This window comes from Elephantulus edwardii, unplaced genomic scaffold, assembly GCF_000299155.1.
Source record: "Elephantulus edwardii isolate Elephantulus edwardi_28Jun2011 unplaced genomic scaffold, EleEdw1.0 scaffold00012, whole genome shotgun sequence".
In the NCBI taxonomy this organism is placed as follows: Eukaryota; Metazoa; Chordata; class Mammalia; order Macroscelidea; family Macroscelididae; genus Elephantulus; species Elephantulus edwardii.
Window position 1 is genome coordinate 23,448,465 of NW_006399762.1, and position 23,854 is coordinate 23,472,318.

The 23,854-nt window shown below is 38.4% G+C and overlaps 1 protein-coding gene across 1 annotated transcript in view; it reads right to left on the minus strand.

The window, feature by feature from the left end:
• Positions 1–7,176: 7,176 nt before the first annotated feature.
• Positions 7,177–23,854, minus strand: part of LRIT3 (leucine-rich repeat, immunoglobulin-like and transmembrane domains 3) — a 55,185-nt gene continuing 38,507 nt past the window's right edge. The window contains exons 3-4 of the mRNA XM_006881148.1: positions 10,379–10,684; positions 7,177–8,309 (exon numbers count right to left, since the gene is read on the minus strand). Coding sequence (XP_006881210.1) covers positions 7,177–8,309; positions 10,379–10,684 — 1,439 coding nt within the window. The remainder of the gene's footprint in view (positions 8,310–10,378; positions 10,685–23,854) is intronic.

Sequence of the window (23,854 nt, forward strand, 5' to 3'; positions counted from 1 at the left end):
CACCATCCATTTACTGACCCTATGATTTCCCCCCACACCCCCATCCTGCCCCCTGTGCTCTCACTCCCCCACGTTGGATTCTCATATACATTTTACTAGTTATTTATCTCTACAATGATGGTCTTACAGAGTATTTGTCCTTACGGCACTGAGTTAGCTCACTCAACATAATGCTCTCCAGTTCCTCGCAAGTTAGCTAGTAATTTACAAAATCATTTTCCTGTGTGCTATGTAGTATTCCATCATGTGAATGTACCATAATTTCTCAATTCGTTCAGTTGTGGTTGGTCTTCTGTGCTGTTTCCATGTTCTTGCAATGGTGAATAGTGCTGCTATGAACATTTGTGGACAAGTCCCCACTTGTGCCTCAGCTCTTCTTTTCTTGGGGTACATTCCAAGCAGTGGAATACCTGGGTCAAATAGAATTTCTATGTTCAGCTTTCTGAAGAAACACTAAGCTGCCTCCCAGAGTGGTTGTTCCATTTTACAATTAAACCAACAGTGTATAAGAGTTCCTATTTCTCCACATCTTCTTCAGCATTTATTACTAGCTGTCCTGTTAAACTTTGCCACTGTTACTGGGGTGAGATTATATCTCATTGTGGTTTTGATTTGCGTCTCTCTCATTGTCAGTGATTTAGAGCATTTCTCCATGTGTTTGTTGGCCATCCAAATATCTTCCTCTGTGAGTAGTATTTCCATGTCTTTTTCCCCTTTTGTAATCGTTTTATCATTCTTTTTCAAGTGGAGGCCCTGTATAATTCAATAAACTTTTGGTATGAGACCCTTGTCTGAAATGGTAATGCCAAATATTTTTTTTTCCAGTCGTAAGTTTTCTTTTCTTTCCCTTGGAAAATGTTTTGGTGTGAACAGGTCTCATTAGAAGGTCTCATTCATCAGTTTTATCTTATCCAGATTGAGCATTTTTGGCTATATATATGACATGTTACACCACAGAGTAGACCATCTAAGCTTGATCCTAGATTGTCTCTCATTTAACTTTATGGTACCATTTGTTTTTTTACATTATTTGCAATGAGTAAATCATTAAAAGAAGAAAATTCAATCATTTGATCTCAAGCCTCATTCCTGTCACCATTGGTACACTCTGACAACCATTCCTTCCTTGTTTTTAACTTTTGCATTCCAGTCATTAATAATTATTAATACATGTTTTATTTACTATCAATGCCTTTTAACTATCATAATATCAAACACTCAGTAAAGTCAGTAAGACAAAGCAACTAATATACTTAAGACACAGTAAATACAATAAAGGCAATAATATGAAAATTGCTACTTTATTGTAGAAGCATAACTGTGCTTTAAAATGCTATCAAAATAGTACATAAATGTTGATCGCTTCTGAATAATTAAGGAATGAGTCAGTGTGATACCCAAAACAAGAAGAAAGATGATCACTATTTCACTTGTTATGTGCCACTGAGTCACTTGTGACTCATAGTGATCCTATGTACAATAGCCCTGAAAACTGCTCTATATTGTGCCAGTATCATTGTTTCTAGTGACACACCAGTCACTGAATCAATCCATCTCATCAAGGGTCTTCCTCTCATGTGCTGTCCCTCCACCCTTTTGAGCATGATGTCCCTCTCTAAGGATTCGTCCCTCCTTGCAACATCCCCAAAGTATGTCACACAAAGGTCAGAATTCTTGCCTTCAAGGAACAGCTTGGTTTCACCCTCTCCAGGACAAATCTGTTTGTACTCCTGGCAGTCCATGGTATATTCAATACTCTTCTCCAGCACCACAGTTCAAAGGCATCGATTCTCTTTCTATTATCCCTAATCATTGTCTGGGTTTGTGATGCATAGCAAGTAATTGTAAAGACTATGACCTGGATCAGGTGCATCTTAGTCTCCAGACTGATGTCATTGCTCTTCAGTTCTCTGGAGAGGTTCCTGACAGCAAGCAAAATTTCCCAACTTGTATTAATTACATGAACTAGTTGTTGGACTAGTTGGTAAGGCATATGGTTCAAATGTACCAGCTGATATAGAGGAAAAAGACGGATAATCTCCTCTGTGATTTATCGCTTCTGAAAACCCACTAAAGTGTTAGTTATGAGTCAGTTCCAATTTGATGGCACATAATTGCATATTTTTTTTAAAAAAAGATAATGTAGCATACATTTTGAGGGTAAAAGCTAATGTTTTTTTCACTGTTTCATTAAATCAAACAGTCAGATATTTGTGCAAAAAATAAATTTTATTATAAATAAATAGAAAGGACTACTTATCAAAACAGACAATAGTATCATTTTTTCCATTGAAACTGATATATACACTTCTATTGTGTTTGCTTTTCTTCTGGTATAATCCAAATGATCAACTTTTGGGTCAACAATGTTCTTCAGCATCTCTCTACATCTCCTTAACACTGGAAATGGCATGAATGTCCTCAGTAATAGTATTACAGTACCACTTACTCCATTGTTTTATAATTCTTGTTACTACCCCCTTCAAAAAAGCAAATTCATCTTTCAGTCATCCTAATGCTGCTTTTCCATCCGCTGCTTCTTATTGCTGTTATGTATCATCATCAAGTTGACTGCAACTCATAGAGACCCTATGACCAACAGATCTGAACCCTGTCCTATCCTGGGTCATGTTCATCATCTTTGACACAGTTGATGCCATTCCTATAGTGACTGTGTCAATCCATCTTGTTGAAGGTTCTTGTGTCTTACGGTGACCTTTCTAACCTACCTTTCTAACCATGATGTCTTTCTCTAAGGAACAATGTTCCACAAAGTATTTATATCAATGCATCTATCCCCCTGTCAAAATGCAGTATTTAAGACCCTGTACCGTGTATAGAATCCCAGTTTAAGAAGTTAAGCAGATGTCCTTAAGTGCATTCTTCTAGGGCAAAGGTGAGTGCCTTTTGCTGCAGGACAAGTCCTCAAATATTATGAGCTACTCAGCTCTTGTCTTACTCTATTCCCTTGATTCCTAGCCTGTCTGGACTCTTGACAATCTCAGTTGCCTTTATATGGATGCTCTTTAGTTCATCACAGCCCCTATTTAAATTTGGCACCCCAAATAAGCTTGATCCTAAAGACATTATCTATCAATACAGACTACAGAAGGACTCATCCCTGTAACGAAACCAATGTTTATACTAAAAAAGGTATTATTTTAATATTTTGCAAGGATTTTTGAGAAATAACATAACTCTATCTGATTCATGGGATGATTGTAATCAATAAAAGTCACAAAGATTTTCCATTAATATTTTCATATTTGTGCTAAAGAGTGTTTATATCCAAAAGTACATTTACCCTTGATGAATGCAGTTATTAGTACACCGGCTTAATATAAATTTCATATACTTCTTCATCTTTAAGTGTGTCTGTGGATTGCTTTAACACCATGTCCTCTGCAGTTAGAAAATCTTTTATTATTTAGTGTTGAATAGAATGGGATAAAGGCACTCTATGTGGAGACATTTTCATGTTATATGAAGCTATGAATAGATATTCTTGAGAGTAGGTAAACCATATTAATCCATCAAGTCAGGAAAATATCAGTAGCCAGTTAGTGTACTTAGATTTTCAAGCTGTTTCCTGATCTATCTACTTAGGAATATCATTAAAAAAGGTATCAAATTAGTTTAATAAAACTTGTTATTAGTTGGCATTTGTTGCCTGCTAATTATCATCAATGAAACTCTGGTAGCCTAGTGGCTAAGGAGCTGCACTGCCAATCCAAAGCCAAGTGGTTTAAATCAACAGCTTCTCTGCAGCTGAAGATACGTAATCTCTTCCTATGCAATTTACAAAAAAAAAATTACTGGAGGGTCAGCTATGAGATGGTTTCAACTTAATCGCATATCAACAATGATCATCATAATTATTTCTTCTTGTTAACAAACAAGTCTTTAATAACTTTACATGAATCCAGTTACACTATTGATTATAATTTCTGGAATTCTATTTTTAGAAAATAAGCAGAACATTTAACTACTTATGATCTCATAGCACCACTCACATTTGCCATGGCTTTTCAACAACTACCAAACAATAGCTCTGAGTTTGTAGCTAAAAAGTCTGTTATCATCCTCGTACATTTGATCTCATTTTAAACATCTAAGAAAAAACATATTAATTCCTCATCTAACTTGGGCTGCAATTCCCATTTTTCATTGTTTGTTCCCCACACTCAGTTTGAGAACTTATCTGGAAAAAGGAAGAAGAAAAAAAAGTTGAATAATTCTGTCATTTCTCTGGCATAGTTTCTGTTATCTTCTCCAAACAGAAGGCTTATTATTTCCTTATTTCTGTTTGACTAAACATAGCTTCACCATCCCTTCTGGTAATTTTTAATCATTTTTAAAATTACTTAGCAATGCTTTTTTTGATAGATTTGCTACATTTTGTAGGTTCATCTGTAGTTACTCTTTTTTATGTGTCTTATACATAACTTCTGACACCTGAGATTAATAGTATCAGACAACTAGTAAAACTATTACCTAAGACATTTCTTATTTACTATAACTATTCCATGATTACTCAGCTTCAAGTTTGGTGGCTCTCAAAACCTTCTTCTGTTACTCAGAATTCATTTTCAAGACTCAAGAACAAGGTTTTAAATAAATCACACACATCCCAACAATTTAAAAAAAAAAAAGTAATGGTTTCTCAAAGTTCAGGGCACTTGACTGAATCTTGCTAGAGTTCCCACTTCTGGCCATGTAATCTTTTAACTTAAAATGAGTTAATCTAACACAGAAGAAGCTAAGCATAAAATTATCCACAGTGAGGTTTGGTTTTGTTTATTAAATCTTAACAATGAGTACTGTATTAAAACTGTCAGGTCATTAGACAATGCACTCAGTGTGATGAAAGCACCAAGAACAAACAGACGTTAAAGGAAAGGGAAAAACAAGTCATCTCGTCACGTTCACTTTCTAAGACTCAGTGTGGCAAGTCAAGGATACATTTCCCTTTTAACTAAGACGAGTTACGCTGCCAATCCAAAGACAGCAGTTTAAATCCATCCACTGTTCCTTGGGGGGAAGAGGGTCAATCTCCTCCAGTGCTATTTTATAGCCTCCTTGCTGGAGGGTCAGCTATGGGTCAGTTCCAACACAACAACAATGAGTTTTGAGAAGAGCCATTCAGAATGAATAATCTTTTCATCCTCCAGATGTTTGTACTATAATTTTGAGAATGTATTAAAATCAACATGCTTTAACAAGGTTTTTTTTTCAGAAGCTATCAAAATATTTCTAGATTTCTGACACAGTTTGAGAAATTTATTCTGTACTCTAAAATTTGTACTCGATAATCTTCAGCAAAAGTTATACTTTTTTTTTCTTCAAACACATGACATTTGTTCACGAAGTATCTTTTTTTTTCCACATCTTTCATGTGACTCACACCAGTTAAACTTCTTCAATGGTTTTAATCTAGCAAAGTTAGCTTCAAGTAATCCATTGAAGCTGATCTTTCCAAATCTTAAAAAAGTATTTTGAGATCTTAAGAGTTTTCAAAAGGCTGACTTTTAAATACAGAGAAACAAAACACAGTATGGCAAAGACAAACTGGTTAGCGTTTGGTGTGTTGGCTTCCAGAGTTATATCCTGACAAAGCAAAAGAAAAGGGGGAAGATAGAGTAGAAAAAAAAGAGTAGGAAAGAAGGAGAGACAGCAGGGGGAAGGAAGAAACTAGAGGAAAAGGAGGAAGAGGGAGCAAATACTATCCCATCAAAGAGATTTTAAAATGTGTGTACTATTAAAAAAAGTCCTACCCTGTATGTCTAGAAAAACTAACACCAATTTGTTTGATTATAACAGTTATGATTTTTCTGCTTGCCATGGTCCCTTCTTTAAATTCTTTTTAGCTGATATTAATGCTTCTAATTAAGATCAAGTAAACTTTTTCTTACATGCAATAGGAACACAATTCTAGAGTAGAAAACTCATAAAGGTGCCAAGTGGAGAAACTCTGCTCCACTGCTCTAGATTTAAACTTGCTGTTGGATTTAACATTGTTGTTGTTGTTATGTGCTGTTGAGTCATTTGCGACTCGTAGCGACCCATGTACAGCAGCCCTAAACTCTGCTCTATCCTGTGCCAATCGCATTGCCTCTGACACACCCATACCGATTACCCCAGTCACTGAATCAATCCACCTCATAGAGGGTCTTCCCCTCCTGCGCTGTCCCTCCACTCTACCCAGCATGATATCCCTCTACAAAGACCTGTCTCTCCTCACAACATGTCCAAAGTATGTCAGACGAAGCCCCAGAATCCTTGCCTCCAAGGAGTAGCCTGGTTTAACCCTCTCTAGGATGAATCTGTCTGTTTTCTTGGCAGTCCATGGTACATTCAATACTCTTCTCCAGCACCACAGCTCAAAGGCATCAATTCTCCTTCTATCCTCCCTAGACATTGTCCAACTCTCTGACGCACAACAAGTGATTGCAAAGACCATGGCCTGTATCAGGTGCACCTTCGTCTCCAAAGAGACACCGTTGCTCTTGAGTACTTTAAAGAGGTCCCTAACAGCAGACTTTCCCATCGCAATACGTTTTTTTATTTCCTGGCTGCTGGTGCCAAGAATGTTGACTGTGGAGCCGAGCAAACTGAAGCTGTAACATTAGTGAAGGCAAATTTCTTTACTATCCAAATCTTTTTTTCCCTAGACAACATCAGCAAATATTCACAGTAAATGCCATAAAGCACTTTGAACATGAATAAGCATGAAGGCTTAGATGGTTATACTAATCATCACTATTTTAAAAAGTAATCCTTTTTTAAAATGCAGGCCTCACTTTTTTATAACTATTTTGACATAAATTTGTTTTGGGGAATTAAAACATTATCTTAAAATGTATTATCAAAAATATTCTTTCTGTAGACCTCTTCTACTTAAAAATTATTTCTATAGACATCTGCCATATAAGAAAATTCAAGATGATATTTTTTTTCTGTTTGGAAGTCTCAGGTTGGTCATTGGGGGTTTTGGTTTTGGTTGTGTTGTGTTTTTTTTTTTAAATTCAGTAACAGCATCCCATTTTTTTTATTTCATAGAGGATGTTAAAGACTGTATTTCCATTTTATAGTTGAATTCAGTCTTCATCCCAACGAAAGGACTACTATAACTTTGAACACTTTTTTGTAATTTACCTGCACCTGAGTTGCAAAGCTTTAGCCATAGTACTCTAATTTAGAACCCTCACTTTTAAAGGTCATCTCAGACTCCACACTCAATCTAGAACAAAGTAGCAATTTCTCTGAGTCATCTTTATACCTTTGTGTCCAGAGTTCCGCTACACTCTGAGACCTGGGGGACAGGGTCTCAAATTGGATATAAGTCTCTTTGGCCAGGTCATCTTCCCAAAAAAGTTCTGTCTTACACTGAAGCTTGCAAACTTTGTACAAGAGATAACAAATCAATGGCATGACAATTACACAGGCAGTACAGCTCACCACAATAAGGAAAGACCCTGGGAAATCACCTTCTCCAACTCTGTTGGTAGAGAAGGTGATACACTGGTCTACCTGGGGAGGTGCCCCTTTGGGACACACACATGCTATGTACTGCCTGCCAGACTCCAACCCTTCTACAGTGACTTGGTTCTTGCTTGCCTCTACATTCAGGTGGAGCAGGTCTTTTTCACCATACTTAGAATACAGCACAGTCACTGCAGAATTATATGTGCTATTGACAGTATTCCACATCAGAGTCACACTCTCTTCAGTCTCTCTGACCACTCTGAGGTTTTCGATTGTGGCATTTGTCTCCACAGGCGTTGCTTGATCCAATAATGCCAACTCTTCTTTTTTGCTTGCACTTTCTAGGGGAAGCTTCCGTCCATCCATCTCTACCTTTAAATTCCTTTTCCCTTCTAGGTGGAGCTGGAGTGGCCATCTATTGACCATGGTGGTGCTTGTTGACATTTTAGTGCTTAGAATTGTAGTCCAAGAACCAACGGGGGAGTTGGAAGGGGAGAAGGAAGCAGTGGAGGGAGGAGATAAAGTAGAAGCAGACAAAGAAGTGGAAGAAAAGTGCAAGGGAGAGGGTGATGAATTAAGCGTGGATACAGATCTTCTAGATCCTGGCATCACTTCCTGATGGGGATGATCTTCTCCAGTTCTTTCTAATGTTTCCAGTGATGTGGTGGTTGTGACCACGCCAACCACTGTCACAGTAACCACAGCTTCTGACATTCCAGCCAAATTTTTGGCCTTGCATTTGTAATCCCCAGCATCCTTGTAAGAAATGCCTGTAAGACTTATTATGGACCATCTGACTCCTTCCCCTGGAGATTCTTGAATTACTGGAAGAAAACAAACGTATATGTGAGAAAATTAAGGTAAAACTCTAGCAAACATAATAAATGAAAAGCAAACAATGATCTAGGTCTAAACACACCCTTCTCACAAAAAATCAACCAGGAAGGACACAGTATAAGTCTCTGTGCATGGTGATGGAATCATAAATTTTTTCTATGAAGGTCTAGAGCATGCCAGGTGCCATGAGCTTTAGATGAAGAATGGAATTTAAGAAGACTTTGAAAGTGCAACAATGAATGACTCGAAAGCCTAAGTCTCTGTAAACTTTCATTAAAATGAATTTAAAAAATTATGAGGAAAAAAAAAGAAGACTTTGGAGCTAGGAATCAAGAGCCTTGGGCTTTAGTAAACTTCTGTTCACTAATGTGATAGTTTCACACAGGTCAAATCATTTTTGTAGCTCTGTTTTCTCAATTGTAAAAGGAAAAAATAAGACAAAGTGCTCTTATGGGGTACTTACAACTTTAACTCACAATAACGTGTTCATCAAAATGACTCATCTAAATACTTCCCAGAGTATTTTCTCACTGTAATAAAATGCCACCTATCTATATACTCAGGGAGTTCTGGTGGGCTACTGGTAAGAAGCTCTGCTGCAATACCAAAGGCACACTGTTCAAACCCACCAGCTGCTCTGCTGGAGAAAAAGGAACAATCTCCTCCCATACAATTTACTGCCTTTGAAAACCTGCTCGAGGGTCAGCTATGAGTTGGTTCTGACTTGACAGCAAACAGCAGCATCCACATAGTTAGAAGACACAGTAGACACTTTTTCTGTCATGGGGTAGTCATAATTTGTATTCTGAATCTCTCATGTTCAATCTAGATAAAATAGTAAAGTGTAGATTCTCTCTCTAGGTTGCACAATGGTATGTACTTTTTTACAGAAATTGGAATTTTACTGTTCTAAACACTAAAATCTGAGCCTATTTCCATTTTGTTTTGATTGCTAAAGCTTTCTGAAGTGTAAGAACGCACCAAGTTGTAGCCCAACAAACCAAAACTTACATTACAATCTTAAATCCTGAAGAATTTGCTTTTCTTTTTTTTAGAGAATTTTAAGCTTTAACTTTTGACTTTCAACAGGCTTCATCATTTCAACCTGAAATTTACGTTCATTAAAGTCCTTTAAAAGTATATTTCTGTTGTGCATGCTTCAGCAGCACATACACCAAAATTGAAACACTACAGAGAAGACTAGCATGGCTCCTGCACAAGGATGAGGCACAAATTTGTAACAGTATATCCCTGTCGTCTTCAAAATATTGCCTCTAAGGTGATGCAAACAGAAATCAAGGCCGTATCACTAATTTGATCATGTGTTATTAAGAATCATCAGTCATAATATAATATAAAAAGTTCATGTAATCAATATTTCTAAATGTCATACTTCATTTCATAAGTTCTTGACATATTGAATTATTTAAACTCATTCAAAATGAGGAATTTGTAATAAAATGTCATTCAAAAAACTTTATTGGTTATCCATTTCATGATGAAACTTCATCTCCACACTTTGGGCATGCTGGTAGAAGGTGCCAGTCCTTTAAGAATGTCATGTTTGGAAAGGCAGAGGGCCAGTGAAGAGAGGAAGATCCTCAATGAGATGGATAAACACAATGGCTGTACCAATGGGCTCAAATATATCAGGGATGGCTCCCGATAGGGCAAGATTCAGATCTGTTGTTGATGGGATTGCTGTGAGTAATTGTTGACTCAGTGGCACCTAACAATAACAACAACATGCATTTCAAAGTCAGACATTAAAAGCAATGGAGCACAACACGATGCTTGTCTGTGATCACTCACACACTGGATCCTGGGTTTTTCCCATCTTAAAAGAAGAATCCAATTACCTCATTTTACCTATGAAGTTAGTATATGGACTGAAGGGATCTTAACCAATAAAATGTCTCTTGCAAGTCTTTTTTGTCCAACAATATTGGTATATTTTAGTAGAAGTAAGATCACAACGTTCAAATCACACAAAAGCCTGAGACTGGGACCTTGCGAGCTCCTTGTTTCATAGGAACGAAATTAATGAAGGGAGTACCTGCATAATTCACCGCTGCGCTGTTGGACCTGATCCATGTGAGCTCTGGGGTTGGATAGCCGGTGGCATCACATCTCAGCAGGACATTGCTGCCCAGAGCAGATGTGATTTTGGTGGCTGAGGTCATCACAGATGGCTTCTGACACTGCGCCAGCTCAGCACGCTGGAATGGAATGCCCGCGAGGCTCTGCGGTTCATTGCAGACCATCAGTGGGTCCAAGAGCACCACTGTAGGGTCAGCAACCTTCGACAGCTCAATCATTTTAGAAATATGGCAGTCACAGAACCAAGGATTGTCCTGTAAGCCTATTGGAGAGGGAGAAAAAGTTAACACAGATTATTAAAATGATGTCACTCACAGCCTCTTGGGAATGCAGCGGTCCCCTTAAAAAAAAAGTTGACTTGAGAGGGTTACATCTAAGTTGGTTTTACTCTGCAATCTAACAACCTGAATGTATCCTGTCTTGTTTAGAACATTAATGTCAACTGATAAACTTTACTGAGGTGTTGGTTTTGTTTGTTTGTTTGTTTGTTTGTTTGTCCTGGGCTAAACTATAAGCTAAGGAGGGCTGTAGTATAGTGTGGGTAATGGTTTGAATCCGCCAGTGCTCTGAGGGAGAAAAATAGGCAGTCTCCTATAAAGGTTTACAACCTCAGAAACCCAATGAAGGGTCACTAGGAATTGAAATCCAGTTGAGAATAGTGAGTTTAGTTTAGGCTATGCTGTATGTAATAAATACTTTCTCCTATTATGTCATTTAATCCCAACAATTCTGTGAGAAAGAGAGCACTATTATTCTCGTTTTAAAGGTGATTAAGTTGAGACACAGTAAGACTAAATAACTTACCCATCATGTATCTTATCCATCTCAGAATCAATATATGACTCTAATATCATAAGCAATTCCTGTCAAGTCATCAGAGTAATAATAAGGCCTACAGGCTTCTTAGTCTCTGGATTTTTACTACTAGATTGTCAGGCTTTTCCTCCAAGACACATCTGAGTGGACTTTTTGGTTAGCAGCTGAGTGTACTAATGATATGCACCACCAAGGAACTCTCCATGCAGTGTGTGTGTGTGTGTGTGTGTGTGTGTGTGGTGTGTTGGTTGTTACTGTGTACAGTAGAGTCAGAACCGACCCATAGCTGACCCTCCAACCAGTTTGCAGAGGCAGTTAATTGCTTGGGAGGAAACTGCCCATCCTTATCCCGTGAGCAGCTGGTGGCATCAAACTGCATGCCTTCAGGATTTCAGCTTCTTGCCACTAGGCCACCAGAGCTTCCTAACTGGGTAAATGAGGGGACAAGAGGGGGATGGGGGGAGGGAGAGAGAGAGTGCACATGAAAGGGAGGGATGGAGGGAGGGAGAGGGAATGATACTCATTAGCATTTTAAAGAGGGCTTTGGGAACACTTTCATAGCACCCTAGAAAGCCTCCATCAATGCACATATGGCATGATGGAAGCTTCCTCTATTGCTATGAAAACGGTTGCCAAAAGCCTCTTTAAAATGTTAATTGAAGGGGAGCTCTGGTGGCCTAGTGGCAAGAAGCTGCACTGCAATCCCAGAGGCACACGGTTCAAATCCACCAGATGCTCTGCCGAGGAAGGAGGGAAAATCTCCTCCTGTACCAGTCAGATCTGATTTGATGGTACACACACACAAAAATAATAATAAAATGAATTTTTAAAAAAAATGTTAATTGAGTACTTTAAAGATATTACCTTTAAGACTAAGGTGTGGATTCTGAACTGCCAGACCTTTGACAGTCACCATGAAGTTCAACCCTTTTGTGACCTCAGATCACAGCAAGAACCGCACATGTGCAGGAAGATCATGTCCTCCCTGCTGTCCAAGGAGCTGGTAGAAGTACAATATGCGCTGCATGTCAATCTGCAAGGGATACGAGGGTCCAGGTGGTGTGAGAAGACTACAAAAGTGAGCAAATTGGCAAGGTAGTCTAAGTGTACAGAAAGAAGTATGTCATCTACAAAGAAAGTGCAGCATGAGAAGGCTAATGATACAATTGTGCATGTGAGCATTCACCCAAGCAAGGTGGTTATCACCAGGCTGAAATTGAATATAGATGTGGGGGAGGGGGGATTGTGAACATAAAGCCAAAACTCCACAAGTTGGAAAAGAGACCTGTTTCCTTTTACAGGTGAAAGAATAATTTATACACCCGGCCCCAGCTTCCTCCCTCCCCACCACAGAGAGATCAGCCCACCCCCCTTGGACTGAGAACAAATACCACCAAATCCCCCATCCTGCCCACCATATTGATCTGTTACCTTTCACAAGTTAGGAAGATCACCAATATCCAAAATTCTGTCAAGATATCACTTGCAAGTAACAAGAATGATTCAAGGACCTGCCACTGAACTCTCTCACAGAGTAGAAAAGAAAGGTGCTTTGGACTTAAACACTGCTATATAGCTACATCACATGCAATTTCTTAAGATTGTATAGGAAAGGTCGGAAGGAGACCTGGTTACTGCAGGGCAACAGTCATCCTGCTTCAAGAAAACAAGAGGGGAGCACCAATATAAAGATCTTTCACATAACATTACCATAAACTGGGCCGTTGTAAAATTACAACAGCCTAGCATCTACTAAGAAAAGACTTACATTATAGCAAGAAAGCAACAGTCTACCTTAGTCATTATGGGGGAAAAAATAACCCTTCTCCTCCTAAAAGAGCAGACCCAATGAATATTCCAGATAGAACCAGAAGAAATATATTGATGTGGAGTTATTTGAACACCTACAGAAGATGATGCAAATGATGAAGAAACAATAAAGAGAGCAAATACCCCAGAGACAGCAATCCAGAAGAAATATATTGATGAGGAGCAACCTGAACAGCTATCGAAGAAAACATAAAAGATGGAAGAAAGACTTAATGAAATAGGTAAAGAAATACAAGAACTTAAAAAAATCATCACAAGACAGAGAGGGCACAACAAACACAGTACTAGAAATAACACAAAAGCATGAAAATGCAATTCAGAATACTAAGACCAAGATGCCAGAAGTGTCCAACATGCTGGTAGGACAAAAAAGGAGAAGTGAAGAGATGGAACAGAGTCTGTGAGCATGAAAGGAAGAGCCTCACGGGAAACATACTAGAAGACAAATCAGAGATGAGACTTAAAGAAAATATTAGAATCATGTAGGATGATATCAAAAGGAACAACATATATATGACTAGAATTACAGAACAGGGCAGTGACAGGGAAGTCACTGAGAAAATTGTGGGAGAAGTACTAGAAGATAATTCCCCAGGTATTTTAAAGAATGGGGAAACCCACATTCAGGAAGCACAGGAAACAACAAATAAACTGGACCCAAAAAAGAGCAACACCAAGACATCATAGTCAAATTCTCCAAATTAAAAGATAAGGATAGAATTCTAAAAGCAACACGAGAAAAACAAAGAGTCACCTACAAAGAGGAAGCAATTAGATTAAGTGCTGATGTTTTCAGCAGAAACCATGCTGAACAATGGATGATATATAATTGAAAGAAAACAATCACCAGCCAAGGATCCTATACCCAGCAGAGCTCTTCATAAAATAGGAATGAGGAATTAGATCCTTTGCAGAAAAGAAGGAACTATAAGAATTTGCGAAAACAAGACCAGAACTACAAGAAATTTTAAGTTAAGTCCTTCACATAGAGAAGCTAAAGGAAAAGTGGGTAGACCATAGAAATCAGAAACAACAGAAAAAGGAGCACAATAAAATGACAAAAGTAAAACCTGGCTTGACAATAATCACACTTACTATAAAACCAAATGCACCAAGTAAGAGAAAATGAGTAGCAGAATGAATGAAAAAACAAAGGCCATCAGTATGTTGCCTATAAGAGACATATTTTTTGAAAATAAGTGAAAGACAGATTCAAAATCAAAGGCTGGAAAAAATATATACCCAGCAAGATGCAGCAGAGAGCCAGACACCTGGAGTTTGAGCAACAGAAGTCAAAAGCAACTGTCAGCACACACCGGGAAGCTGCTTTCTGATGCCACACATGCACAGGAGAGTGGCTGGCTGACACCACACACATGGCAGGGAGCTGCTTTCTAGTGCCACACACGTGTCAGGGAGTGAAGTGCCAAGGCGAGTAGGAAAGCTGGAATCTGAGTGAATGCGAGCCCAGATATCCATTCATTTCATTGCTGGCCCATACCCAGAACTCTGCTCCTGTCACTACTGGCCCACAGCCAGAAGATTGCTCCTAACAGGTACTGGGAGTGATGCTGGAACTTGAGTAAGGTACTTTTTGTGGGGAGGTCACTGCTATCATGTGGGACCTCTTAAGCTCAATCAGAAGGGAGTAAGACAGCTGGACCTCATTCTTGAAAGGAAAACCAAGGCTTCCCGGTTTTCCAATCAGGTCTCTGCACTCTGCCTCACATCTCCTCACATCTAGTCCATCAACTGCCTTTAGCCCAGAGCACCTTGGGCTACCCAATCTGCAGCAACTGTCTGATAGAGGAGGCTGCTTCCACAAGCGTTTTCTCTATAGAACTGAGAGAAACTGAGGCTGGGTAGCTGCCCCACTCTCTTATGGAATGGTGACTTCAGATCAAGAACCTGGTATCGCCTTAGACATGGAAAACTCTACTACAGCAATTTCACATAGGAGGCAGGCTACCTCATCCCCTACACAAAGCCAAACCAAGATGTCACCCAAAAAAGTGACACAGTATCAATAGATTTCCTGAAGCCAGAAAATCTGATGAAACTTTCTGATGTAGAATTTAAAAGAACAGTAATTTAATATTTTCAATGAGTGAAAGACAAACTTGAAGAATAACAGGACACCTCAAGCAAGAGCTAGGAGAATCTTAAAAAAAGATCCAAAATAATGCAGATAAAACAAATTAGACATTAGAGGCTCTGGAAAAACAAGAAACCACAATCCAAAATAAGAGGGCCGATGTTTCAGATGCTGTCAACATAATGGAGGGCCACATGAACAGGGTTGAAGAGATGAAAAATGGAACCAGTGAAATAGAAGATAAAATTGTCACCACTGATCTTCTAGAACAAAAAGCAGAATAAAAAAGAATGGAAAAAGAAGAAAACCTAATACTAATGTAAGACACCATCAAGAGCAATAGCATGCACATAATCGAAATCCCAGAACAGGAAGAAGAAAGTAAAGGCACCGAAAAAGTAGTGGAAGGATTACTAGAAGAAAATTTCCCACACATAAAGAAGAATGAGAGAGTATATAATCAAGACCCTGAGAGAACACCATATAGAACAGACCCCAAAAGGAAAACACTAAGACATAGCATAGTCAAATTTGCCAAAACCAAAGATAAGGAGAGAATTCTCAAAGCAGGTTACAAAAAGTAACCTATAAGGGAAAGCAAATAAGATTAAATGCCAACTTAATTTAACTACGCGAGCAAGAAAACAATGGAATGACATATATCAAACACTCAAAGAACACACCTGTCAACCAAACATACTGTACTCAGCAAAACTGTCCATCAAATATGAAAGAGAGCTCAAGATATTCCCAGAAAAACGGAACTTGAGGGAGTTTCTTAAAACAAGACCAGCATTACAGAAAACACTGAGAGGCGTCCTTCTTACAGAAGTGCCACAGAAAGCAGGTTGGAGCAAAGTAATTAGCAACAACACCAAAAAGAACTCAACAAAATTATATTAATGAAACCTTACATCTCAATAATCACACTTAATGTAAATGGTTTAAATGCACCACTGAAGAGAAAAAGAGTAGCAGATTGGGTAAAAAAAATAAACAAAAAGCAACACCAAATCCGTCAATATGCTGTCTATAAGAGACACATCTGAAAAATGAAGATAAAGAAAGACTAAAAATAAAAGGGTGGGGGGGAAATACACCAAGAAAATAGGCACCAGAAAAAAGCAGGTGTGGTAATATTAATTTCCTATAAAACAGATTTTGATGCAAAAACCATCATAAAGGACAAGGAAGGTCATTACACGATGATTAAGGGGTCAATAGAACAAGAAGATATAACAATAATAAATATCTATGCATCACATGAAAGACCTGCAAAATATATAAAACAACCATTAACAAAACAGGAAAAAGAAATAGACAATGGTGCTATAGTAGTTTGAGACTTCAATGCGCCATTCTCAAGAAAAGAGAGAACTTCCAGAAAGAAACTCAAGAAAGGTGCTGAAGAATTAAACCACAAAATAAACCAACAAGACCTCATAGATATTTCTAGTCTAATGTACCCCAAAAAAGCACAGTATACTTTCTTCTCTAATGTGCATGGAATGTTCTCCAGAACAGATCACATTTTAGGACACAAGAAAAGCATTAATAAATTAAAAAACATAGAAATAATACCAAAACCTCTAGGAAACAAACAAAGCAGGAATCTGGGATCAATTTACAGCAATAAGCAAACACATTAAAAGGAAAAAAATGACCATTGACTCTCTAACCAAACATTTCCAACAAATTGAAAAGGAACAGCAAGAAAACCCCACATGCTCTAAAAAAAACCCTAAAATTATAAAAATTAGAGCAGAAACAAATGAAATAGAAAACATAAAACAATTGAAACCTTCAACAAAACCAGGAGTCTGTTCTTCAAAAAGGTCAATAAAATCAACAAACCACTAGCAAAACTAACAAAAGAAAAGAAGGAAAAGACACAAGTAATCTGAATTAGGGATAAAACGAGCAATATCACAACGGAACCAACTAAAATAAAAGGTTAGCAATGGAATATTAGGGAAAAACTATACTCAAACAAATATGAAAACCTAGAGGAAATAAACAAATACTTACAAAATCACAAACTACATAAACTGACAGAAACTGAAATTGAGCACCTGAACAGACCCATTACAGAAGAAGAAACTGAAAAGGTAATAAAACAGTTACCAGCCAAGAAGAGCCCTGGACCAGATGGTTTTACAAGTGAATTTTATCAAACATTCAAAGAAGAACTGTCACCAATTCTACACAAACTATTTCAGAAAATAGAAAAAGATGGAATTCTCCCAGACTCACTTTATGAAGTAAACATATCCTTGATACCAAAGCCAGGTAAAGACACTACCAAAATAGAAAACTATAGGCCAATATCTCTCATGAACATAGATGCAAAGAATCCTGAATAAAATCCTGGCCAATAGAATCCAGTGATACATCAAAAGAATAATTCACCATGACCAAATGGGATTTGTAACAGGTATGCAAAAACGGTTCAAAATAAGAAAAACAATCAGTGTAATTCTTCACATTAACAACACAAAGGACAAGAATCACATGATCCTGTTAATTGATGCATAAAAGGCCTTTGACAAAATACAACATCCTTTCCTGATTAAAACACTTGATAAAGCAGAACTAGAAGGAAATTTCCTGATACGCCTACCCCCATTACTCCAGTCACTGAATCAATCCACCTCATCAAGGGTCTTCCTCTTCTGTGCTGTCTCTCCACCCTCCCAAGCATGACATCTCTCTCCAAGGACTGGTCCCTCCTTGCAAAGTGTCCAAATATGTCAGATGAAGCTTCAGAATCCTTGCCTCCAAAGAGCAGCCTGGCTTCACTTTCTTCAGGCAAAGCCGTTTGTTCTCTTAGCAGTATGGTACATTCAATACTCTTCAACACCACAGCTCAAAGGCAATTCAATTCTCCTTCTATCCTCCCTAGTCATTGTCCAACTCTCTGATGCATAACAAGTAATCGCAAAGACCATGGCTTGTATCAGGTGCATAATTGTGACCTGCAATTAGTAAGAAGTCCATGAAATTAACTAAGGCTCCAGTCTTAATTATCCAGTGTTGCTATACAAGAAATACTACACTTGGGTGTAAAACAAACAATAGTTCTCTTACATTTTAAGAGTTCAGAGTTCTAATTTAGAGCACTGTCCCTACAGGAAGGCTCTCTGACCACTCTGGGACAAGTTCCTTGGTGATTTTGTGGCTTGAATCTTCCCTTCTGTTAATGCTTGCTTGCTTGCTTAATCTGTTCTTTGGTATCTCAAAAGAGATTGACTTGAATGCATCCTACACTAATACTCCACCACCCATCTGTCAATTAGCTTATGTGCTTTTGTAAGGCTGGAAGCTAAATCACTGGCATTTCAAATAGCAACATTTTAACCATGGTGGGCAGGGTTCAGCAGAACTTCCAGATATGAAGACAGGCTACGAAACAGGACTGGCCATTCACTTCTAAAATAATGGAACTTCAAAAATCCTATGGATAACATTAAATCACATTGTCTGATACTCTGGCAGAATATGCACACCTCAGGTAGGAAGACATTCAAATTCAACTGGGGAAACGCTACCTCCTCAAAGTAGAATCTACCTTGATGATAGGTAGGAATAAAGCCTTCTGCAATAAAGGACCTTCTTTGGCTGATGTGGCATTATTCAAAATGAGGAGAAATAGCTGCAAAGTGCCCATTAATAATAGGAACATAGTATATACAAGATATGAACTTAGGAGGAAGTTATAAAAAAATGAAATGGAATGCATAAAGATCAATATAATAGACATTAGTAAAATAAAAATATTGGGATTGTCTATTTTGAATCAGGCAGTCATATGAATAATGATGCTGAGAATTGAAGTGGAAATGGTAAGAAGCTGTGCTGCGATCCCCAAACACACATATGGTTCGAATCCAGCAGCTGCTCCAGGAGAAGGATGGGTAATCTCCTCCTGTGCGATTTACTGCCATTGAAAACCCACTGGAGGTTTGGTTCTCACTCTATGGTGCACAACAATATCATCAAAAATAATATTTCGAGAAATGTCCTGGCATATCCCATACTAGCAAAATCTGGTTAAGATTTTTCAGAAACACCTGAACAAGACCTAACAGACATTCAAGCTGGATTCAGTAGAGAAATTAAAAATATCATTCCTAACACCAGGTAATGGAGCTTTGGGGCCTAGTGGCAAGAAGCTGCAGTTCAATCCTGAAGGCATGTGGTTCAAGGCCACCAGCTGCTCCTCAGGAGAAAGATGGGCAATCTCCTCCCATGCAGTTGACTGCCTCTGAAAACTCACCAGAGAGTCAGCTATGGGACAGTTCCAACTCTATGATAAACCAACACCACCACCAACAGATAGATCTTAGTCTAAATCAGAAAATACCAGAAAGCTGTTTCTTGTATTTTATTGACGATAGAAAGGCATATGACAGTGCAGACCATAATAAATTATGGCTAACCTTGAGAAGAATGAGAATTCCAGCACACTTAATTGTGCTCATGTGGAACTTGTGCATATACCAATAAACATTTGTTCAAACAAAACAAGGTGATACGGCATGGTTTCAAATCAGGAAAGACATGCATCAAGATTATATCCTTTCTCCGTATCTGTTGCAGTCTCCTCAGCCTTGATCCTCGTTCTGTGACTATTGCTCTCATAGACCCTAGTCTGGCCGGTGCAAAAAGTCTCTGGTCCTGAAGGAATAGCTGCATTCTCTTGTTTGTTTGTTTTTCTATTGATGAGGGTCTCCTATTCTGCTGCTGGACCTGTTAAGTTTAATGGTGAGACTAGTCAATCCTCTTGCAGTTTGGTGAGACTGGTCAATCTTCTTGTGGATTGGTGAGGTAAGCCAATTGGATAGGTTTAAAAACACCCTATTCGCATATTCCTGCCCATCCACAAGGCAAAGTCAAAATCAATGGCTAAAAAAGCCATTCTGAACACTAAACTCTTTACACCATAATGGGATATTCTGTACACTTTGCCAAAGCCACAGCTCAAAGGCATCGATCAATTCTCCTCCTGTCATCCTTACTCTTTGTCCAGCTTTCAGATGCATAGCAAGTTATTAAAAAGACCATAGGCACATCTTAGTCTTCAAACTAATGATTATTCCTCAGTAGAGATTGATATTATTAACAATTCCAGCTTGTTCAGTTCCACAATCAACACTACTGGCAACAGCAAACAGGAAATCAAAAGACAAATTGCATTAGGAAAATCTACTCTCAAGGACCTCACCAGATTGCTGAAAAGCAAGGATGTACATGTAGAGACTAAGGTGCACCTGATCCAGGTCATAGTCTTTGCAATTATTTGCTAAGCATCAGAGAGCTGGACAATGACCAAGGATGAGAGAACAAGAATTGATGCCTTTGAGTTGTGATGCTGGAGAAGAATATTGAGCAAACCATGGACTGCCAAAAGAACAGATCTGTCTTAGAGAGGGTGAAACCAAGCTGCTCCTTGGAGGCAAGAATTTTGAGACTCACATATTTTGTGCATGTAGCCAGGAGGGACTAGTTTTTGGAGAAGGATATCATGCTTGGAAGGGTTGAGGGACAGCTCAGCAGAGGAAGACCCTGGATAGGATGTACTGACACCGTAACTGGAGTAATGAAGGTGGATATGTCAGAGACAGTGAGATTGGTTCAGTATAGGACAAGGTTCAGGGCTATTGGGCATAGGGTCACTATGAGTCAAAGTAAACTCAATGGCACATAACAACTTGGGGAGGTCCATGACTGCAGACTTGCCCAATGCTATGTCTCCTAATCTCCTGGCTGCTGGTCCCGAGGTTGTTGATTGTGGGTCTAAGTAAGATGAAGTCATTGGCAGTTCCAATTCTTTCTCCATCTATCAAGATGTTGCCTATTGGCCCCAGTGATCAGGACTTTTGTTTTCTTGATGTTGAGATGTAATCCATATTGAAGACTATAGTCTTTGATCTTCTGCAGCAAGCATTTCAGGTCCTCCTCAATATCAGCAAGGAAAGTTGTGTCATCTGAATAATACGAGTTGTTGATGAGTCTTCCTCCAATCTTGTAGATCAAGAGCTGTAGGGTCTGATTTGCCTAGGACTTTCTCATTCTTACCACAGGCAGGACTAGATCCCAGAAATCCTGCAGCCCTGTGCAAATTGTTGTTGTTATTGTTAAGTACCGTTGAGTCATAGACGACTCATAGTGACCCTACAAACGAAAGTCCTCGACACTTGCATGACTTTCATCCTTTCTCCAGGTTCATAGGGTTTTCCGGAGGCAAGATATTTACGGAAGTGGATGCCACTCCTGCTTCCAAGCTTGTTTTAATCGGGGAGCTCCACCAAACACTGTTCACCATGGGTAACCATTCTTGCTTTTGACACATCAGTGTCAGTGTTCAGCTTCACAGCAACCACAAGTTACCTCTGTTTGGCAAGTGGACACACCAGGGTTATATGACCTACAATAATGTCTGACAAAAAACAATTAAAAACAAGCCTGAGGGCCACAGATTGCAGTCCTGTGCAAGTTAGCCTAGCACAATTTATGTGTGCTAGTAGAAGATACAAGACTGCTGACCAGAGATGAAGGACAGTTCATTATTCACAGCTCTGGATGGAAACATTATATATACTGGATAGTAAACACCTACTCCTTATTCCAGAAGACATAGCTTCATTTTCCCAAGCTGTTATCCATATAAACATCCTTGAAAAGATATTTTAGAATAAACAGTACCACTTTCTCTCACAAGACATGCAGAAATATTAGACCCATGAAAAATTGATAAACCAGGTCTCCCAAAAAAGTGTCTAATAATCCTCACTATAGCATAATATAGTACTACAGTGCAAGAGAGGAAGACCTTGGATGAGATGGATTGCCTCAGTGACTGGGTAATAGGGGTAGGTGTGCCAGAGTCAATGAAGTTGGCTCAAGATAGAGCAGAGTTCAGGGCTGTTGTACAAAGGGTTGCTATGAGTCACAAGTGACTCGACGGCACATAGCAACAACGGTTCTAAAGATGAGGATTTAAACTATGGGATTTGAGTTTTTATTTTGGACTTGAACGTCACTATTTCAGTCTTAAATTCTCATCATTAAGCACTGTGTTATGTGCCTATGACTAAGTCACAGATCTATGGTGTCACGATAGGTTGAATGTTTGGCTGCTAACAAAAGTTCAGTTGTTCTACTCATCAGCTGCTAAGTGAGAGAGAGATATGGCAGTCTGCTTCAGCCTTAGAGACCTCATAGAGCAGTTCCACTCTGTTTTATGGGGTTGCTAAGGGACCAAATCAGCTCTGTAGCATTGAGTTCCAGATATCAAGCTCATGAAGCTCTTCTTCTTCTTCTAATTTCACACCAGAGGGAACTAAAGCACAAACAAATTACTGCCTTGACTTTGTAAGTAAGTGACTTAAAGCCTTAACTAACCCAGATCTTTCAGGCTCCTAGTCTAATTCTCCTCCCAACAGAGCTCATCTTATCATCACTGCTTACAGTGGTGGTTGAAACAACAAATAAAAAATGACAAAATAGTGATCAAGAGCTATGTTAAGGGTGGATTGTACATTTGTTAATGTTCTGAACTTTGGGGGGAAATGTTTTAAATGTAAAATAAAATCCTTTTTTAAATAAGTCAATTGATGAATGAATGGAAATCCAAAACCTCTGTAAAAAATAAAAAAAATAAAAAATAATTTAAAAAAATTAAATGTTTCTTGATTCCAACTTTGAAACCAAAGGTATAAGTTTAAAGAACTGAAAAATAAAAGTAGTCTGAAGGAAAAAGAAATTCATCAAATGTTCTACAACTGGGAACAAACACACAAGAATTCTCTGAAGTTAAACTGTTACTTGTACTGCATTCCTTCCAGGCAACAAATTGACTATAATGACAGTAATTTGCATTAAGTAATGTATGTTATATAACCATTCTTGGATGGAGCAAAAGAGTTATAACTTGCCATTTTCTACAAAAGGTATTATGTTTTTCATGCATCATAATATTTAGGCTAAATATGCTAATTTTGTGTGTGAAAAGTTAAGCTTTAAGATCCTGCACAAAAGTCATTCTGCCAGACTATAAATATTTTGAGGTAAAGGCCAGGCCTGACTCAGTTGTATAGAGAGGGAGGTGTGAGGTGGTTTGGTGTGAGGCTCCATGGCAATTCAAAAGCCCAATGAAAGTCTTTTCAACATTTGGACACCAGTCTGGAAAAAATAATAGTAATAACCTCAACCCCTAATTTCACACGTGGTGTTTATTTTTTTTCTCATTTAGAGGTGTATCATAGTCAGGGGAGGTTTGGCTTTTTGCTGCTTGTGTAGGCTAGCTCTGTGACCTGAAGATGGGATAACATTGCTTAGCTGGGGCACAGAAAGAAAACACTAATTTTTAAATAAAATATTGATATGTCAAATGTTATAAAAATGAAATGCTTTCTTACCAACAGCATCATTAAGAAGATGAATAGATAAGCCACATATTTGGAGAAATTATTTTAAATGTTTATAATGGGGGGAAAGGTATATTAGATAAGGTTTAAAAAAAATATTTTAATGCCGTAAACATATTTCATCCAGTACGGCACTGAAGTCTATGGGGGAGAGAATAGTCTGAAAGTATTATATTTTAGGGCATTATTTTTATCGTAGGAGTACGCAATGAGGGTTGCGGTGTGGATTCTATTTGGGGGTAGGAGGTGGGGTTTGGGGAGG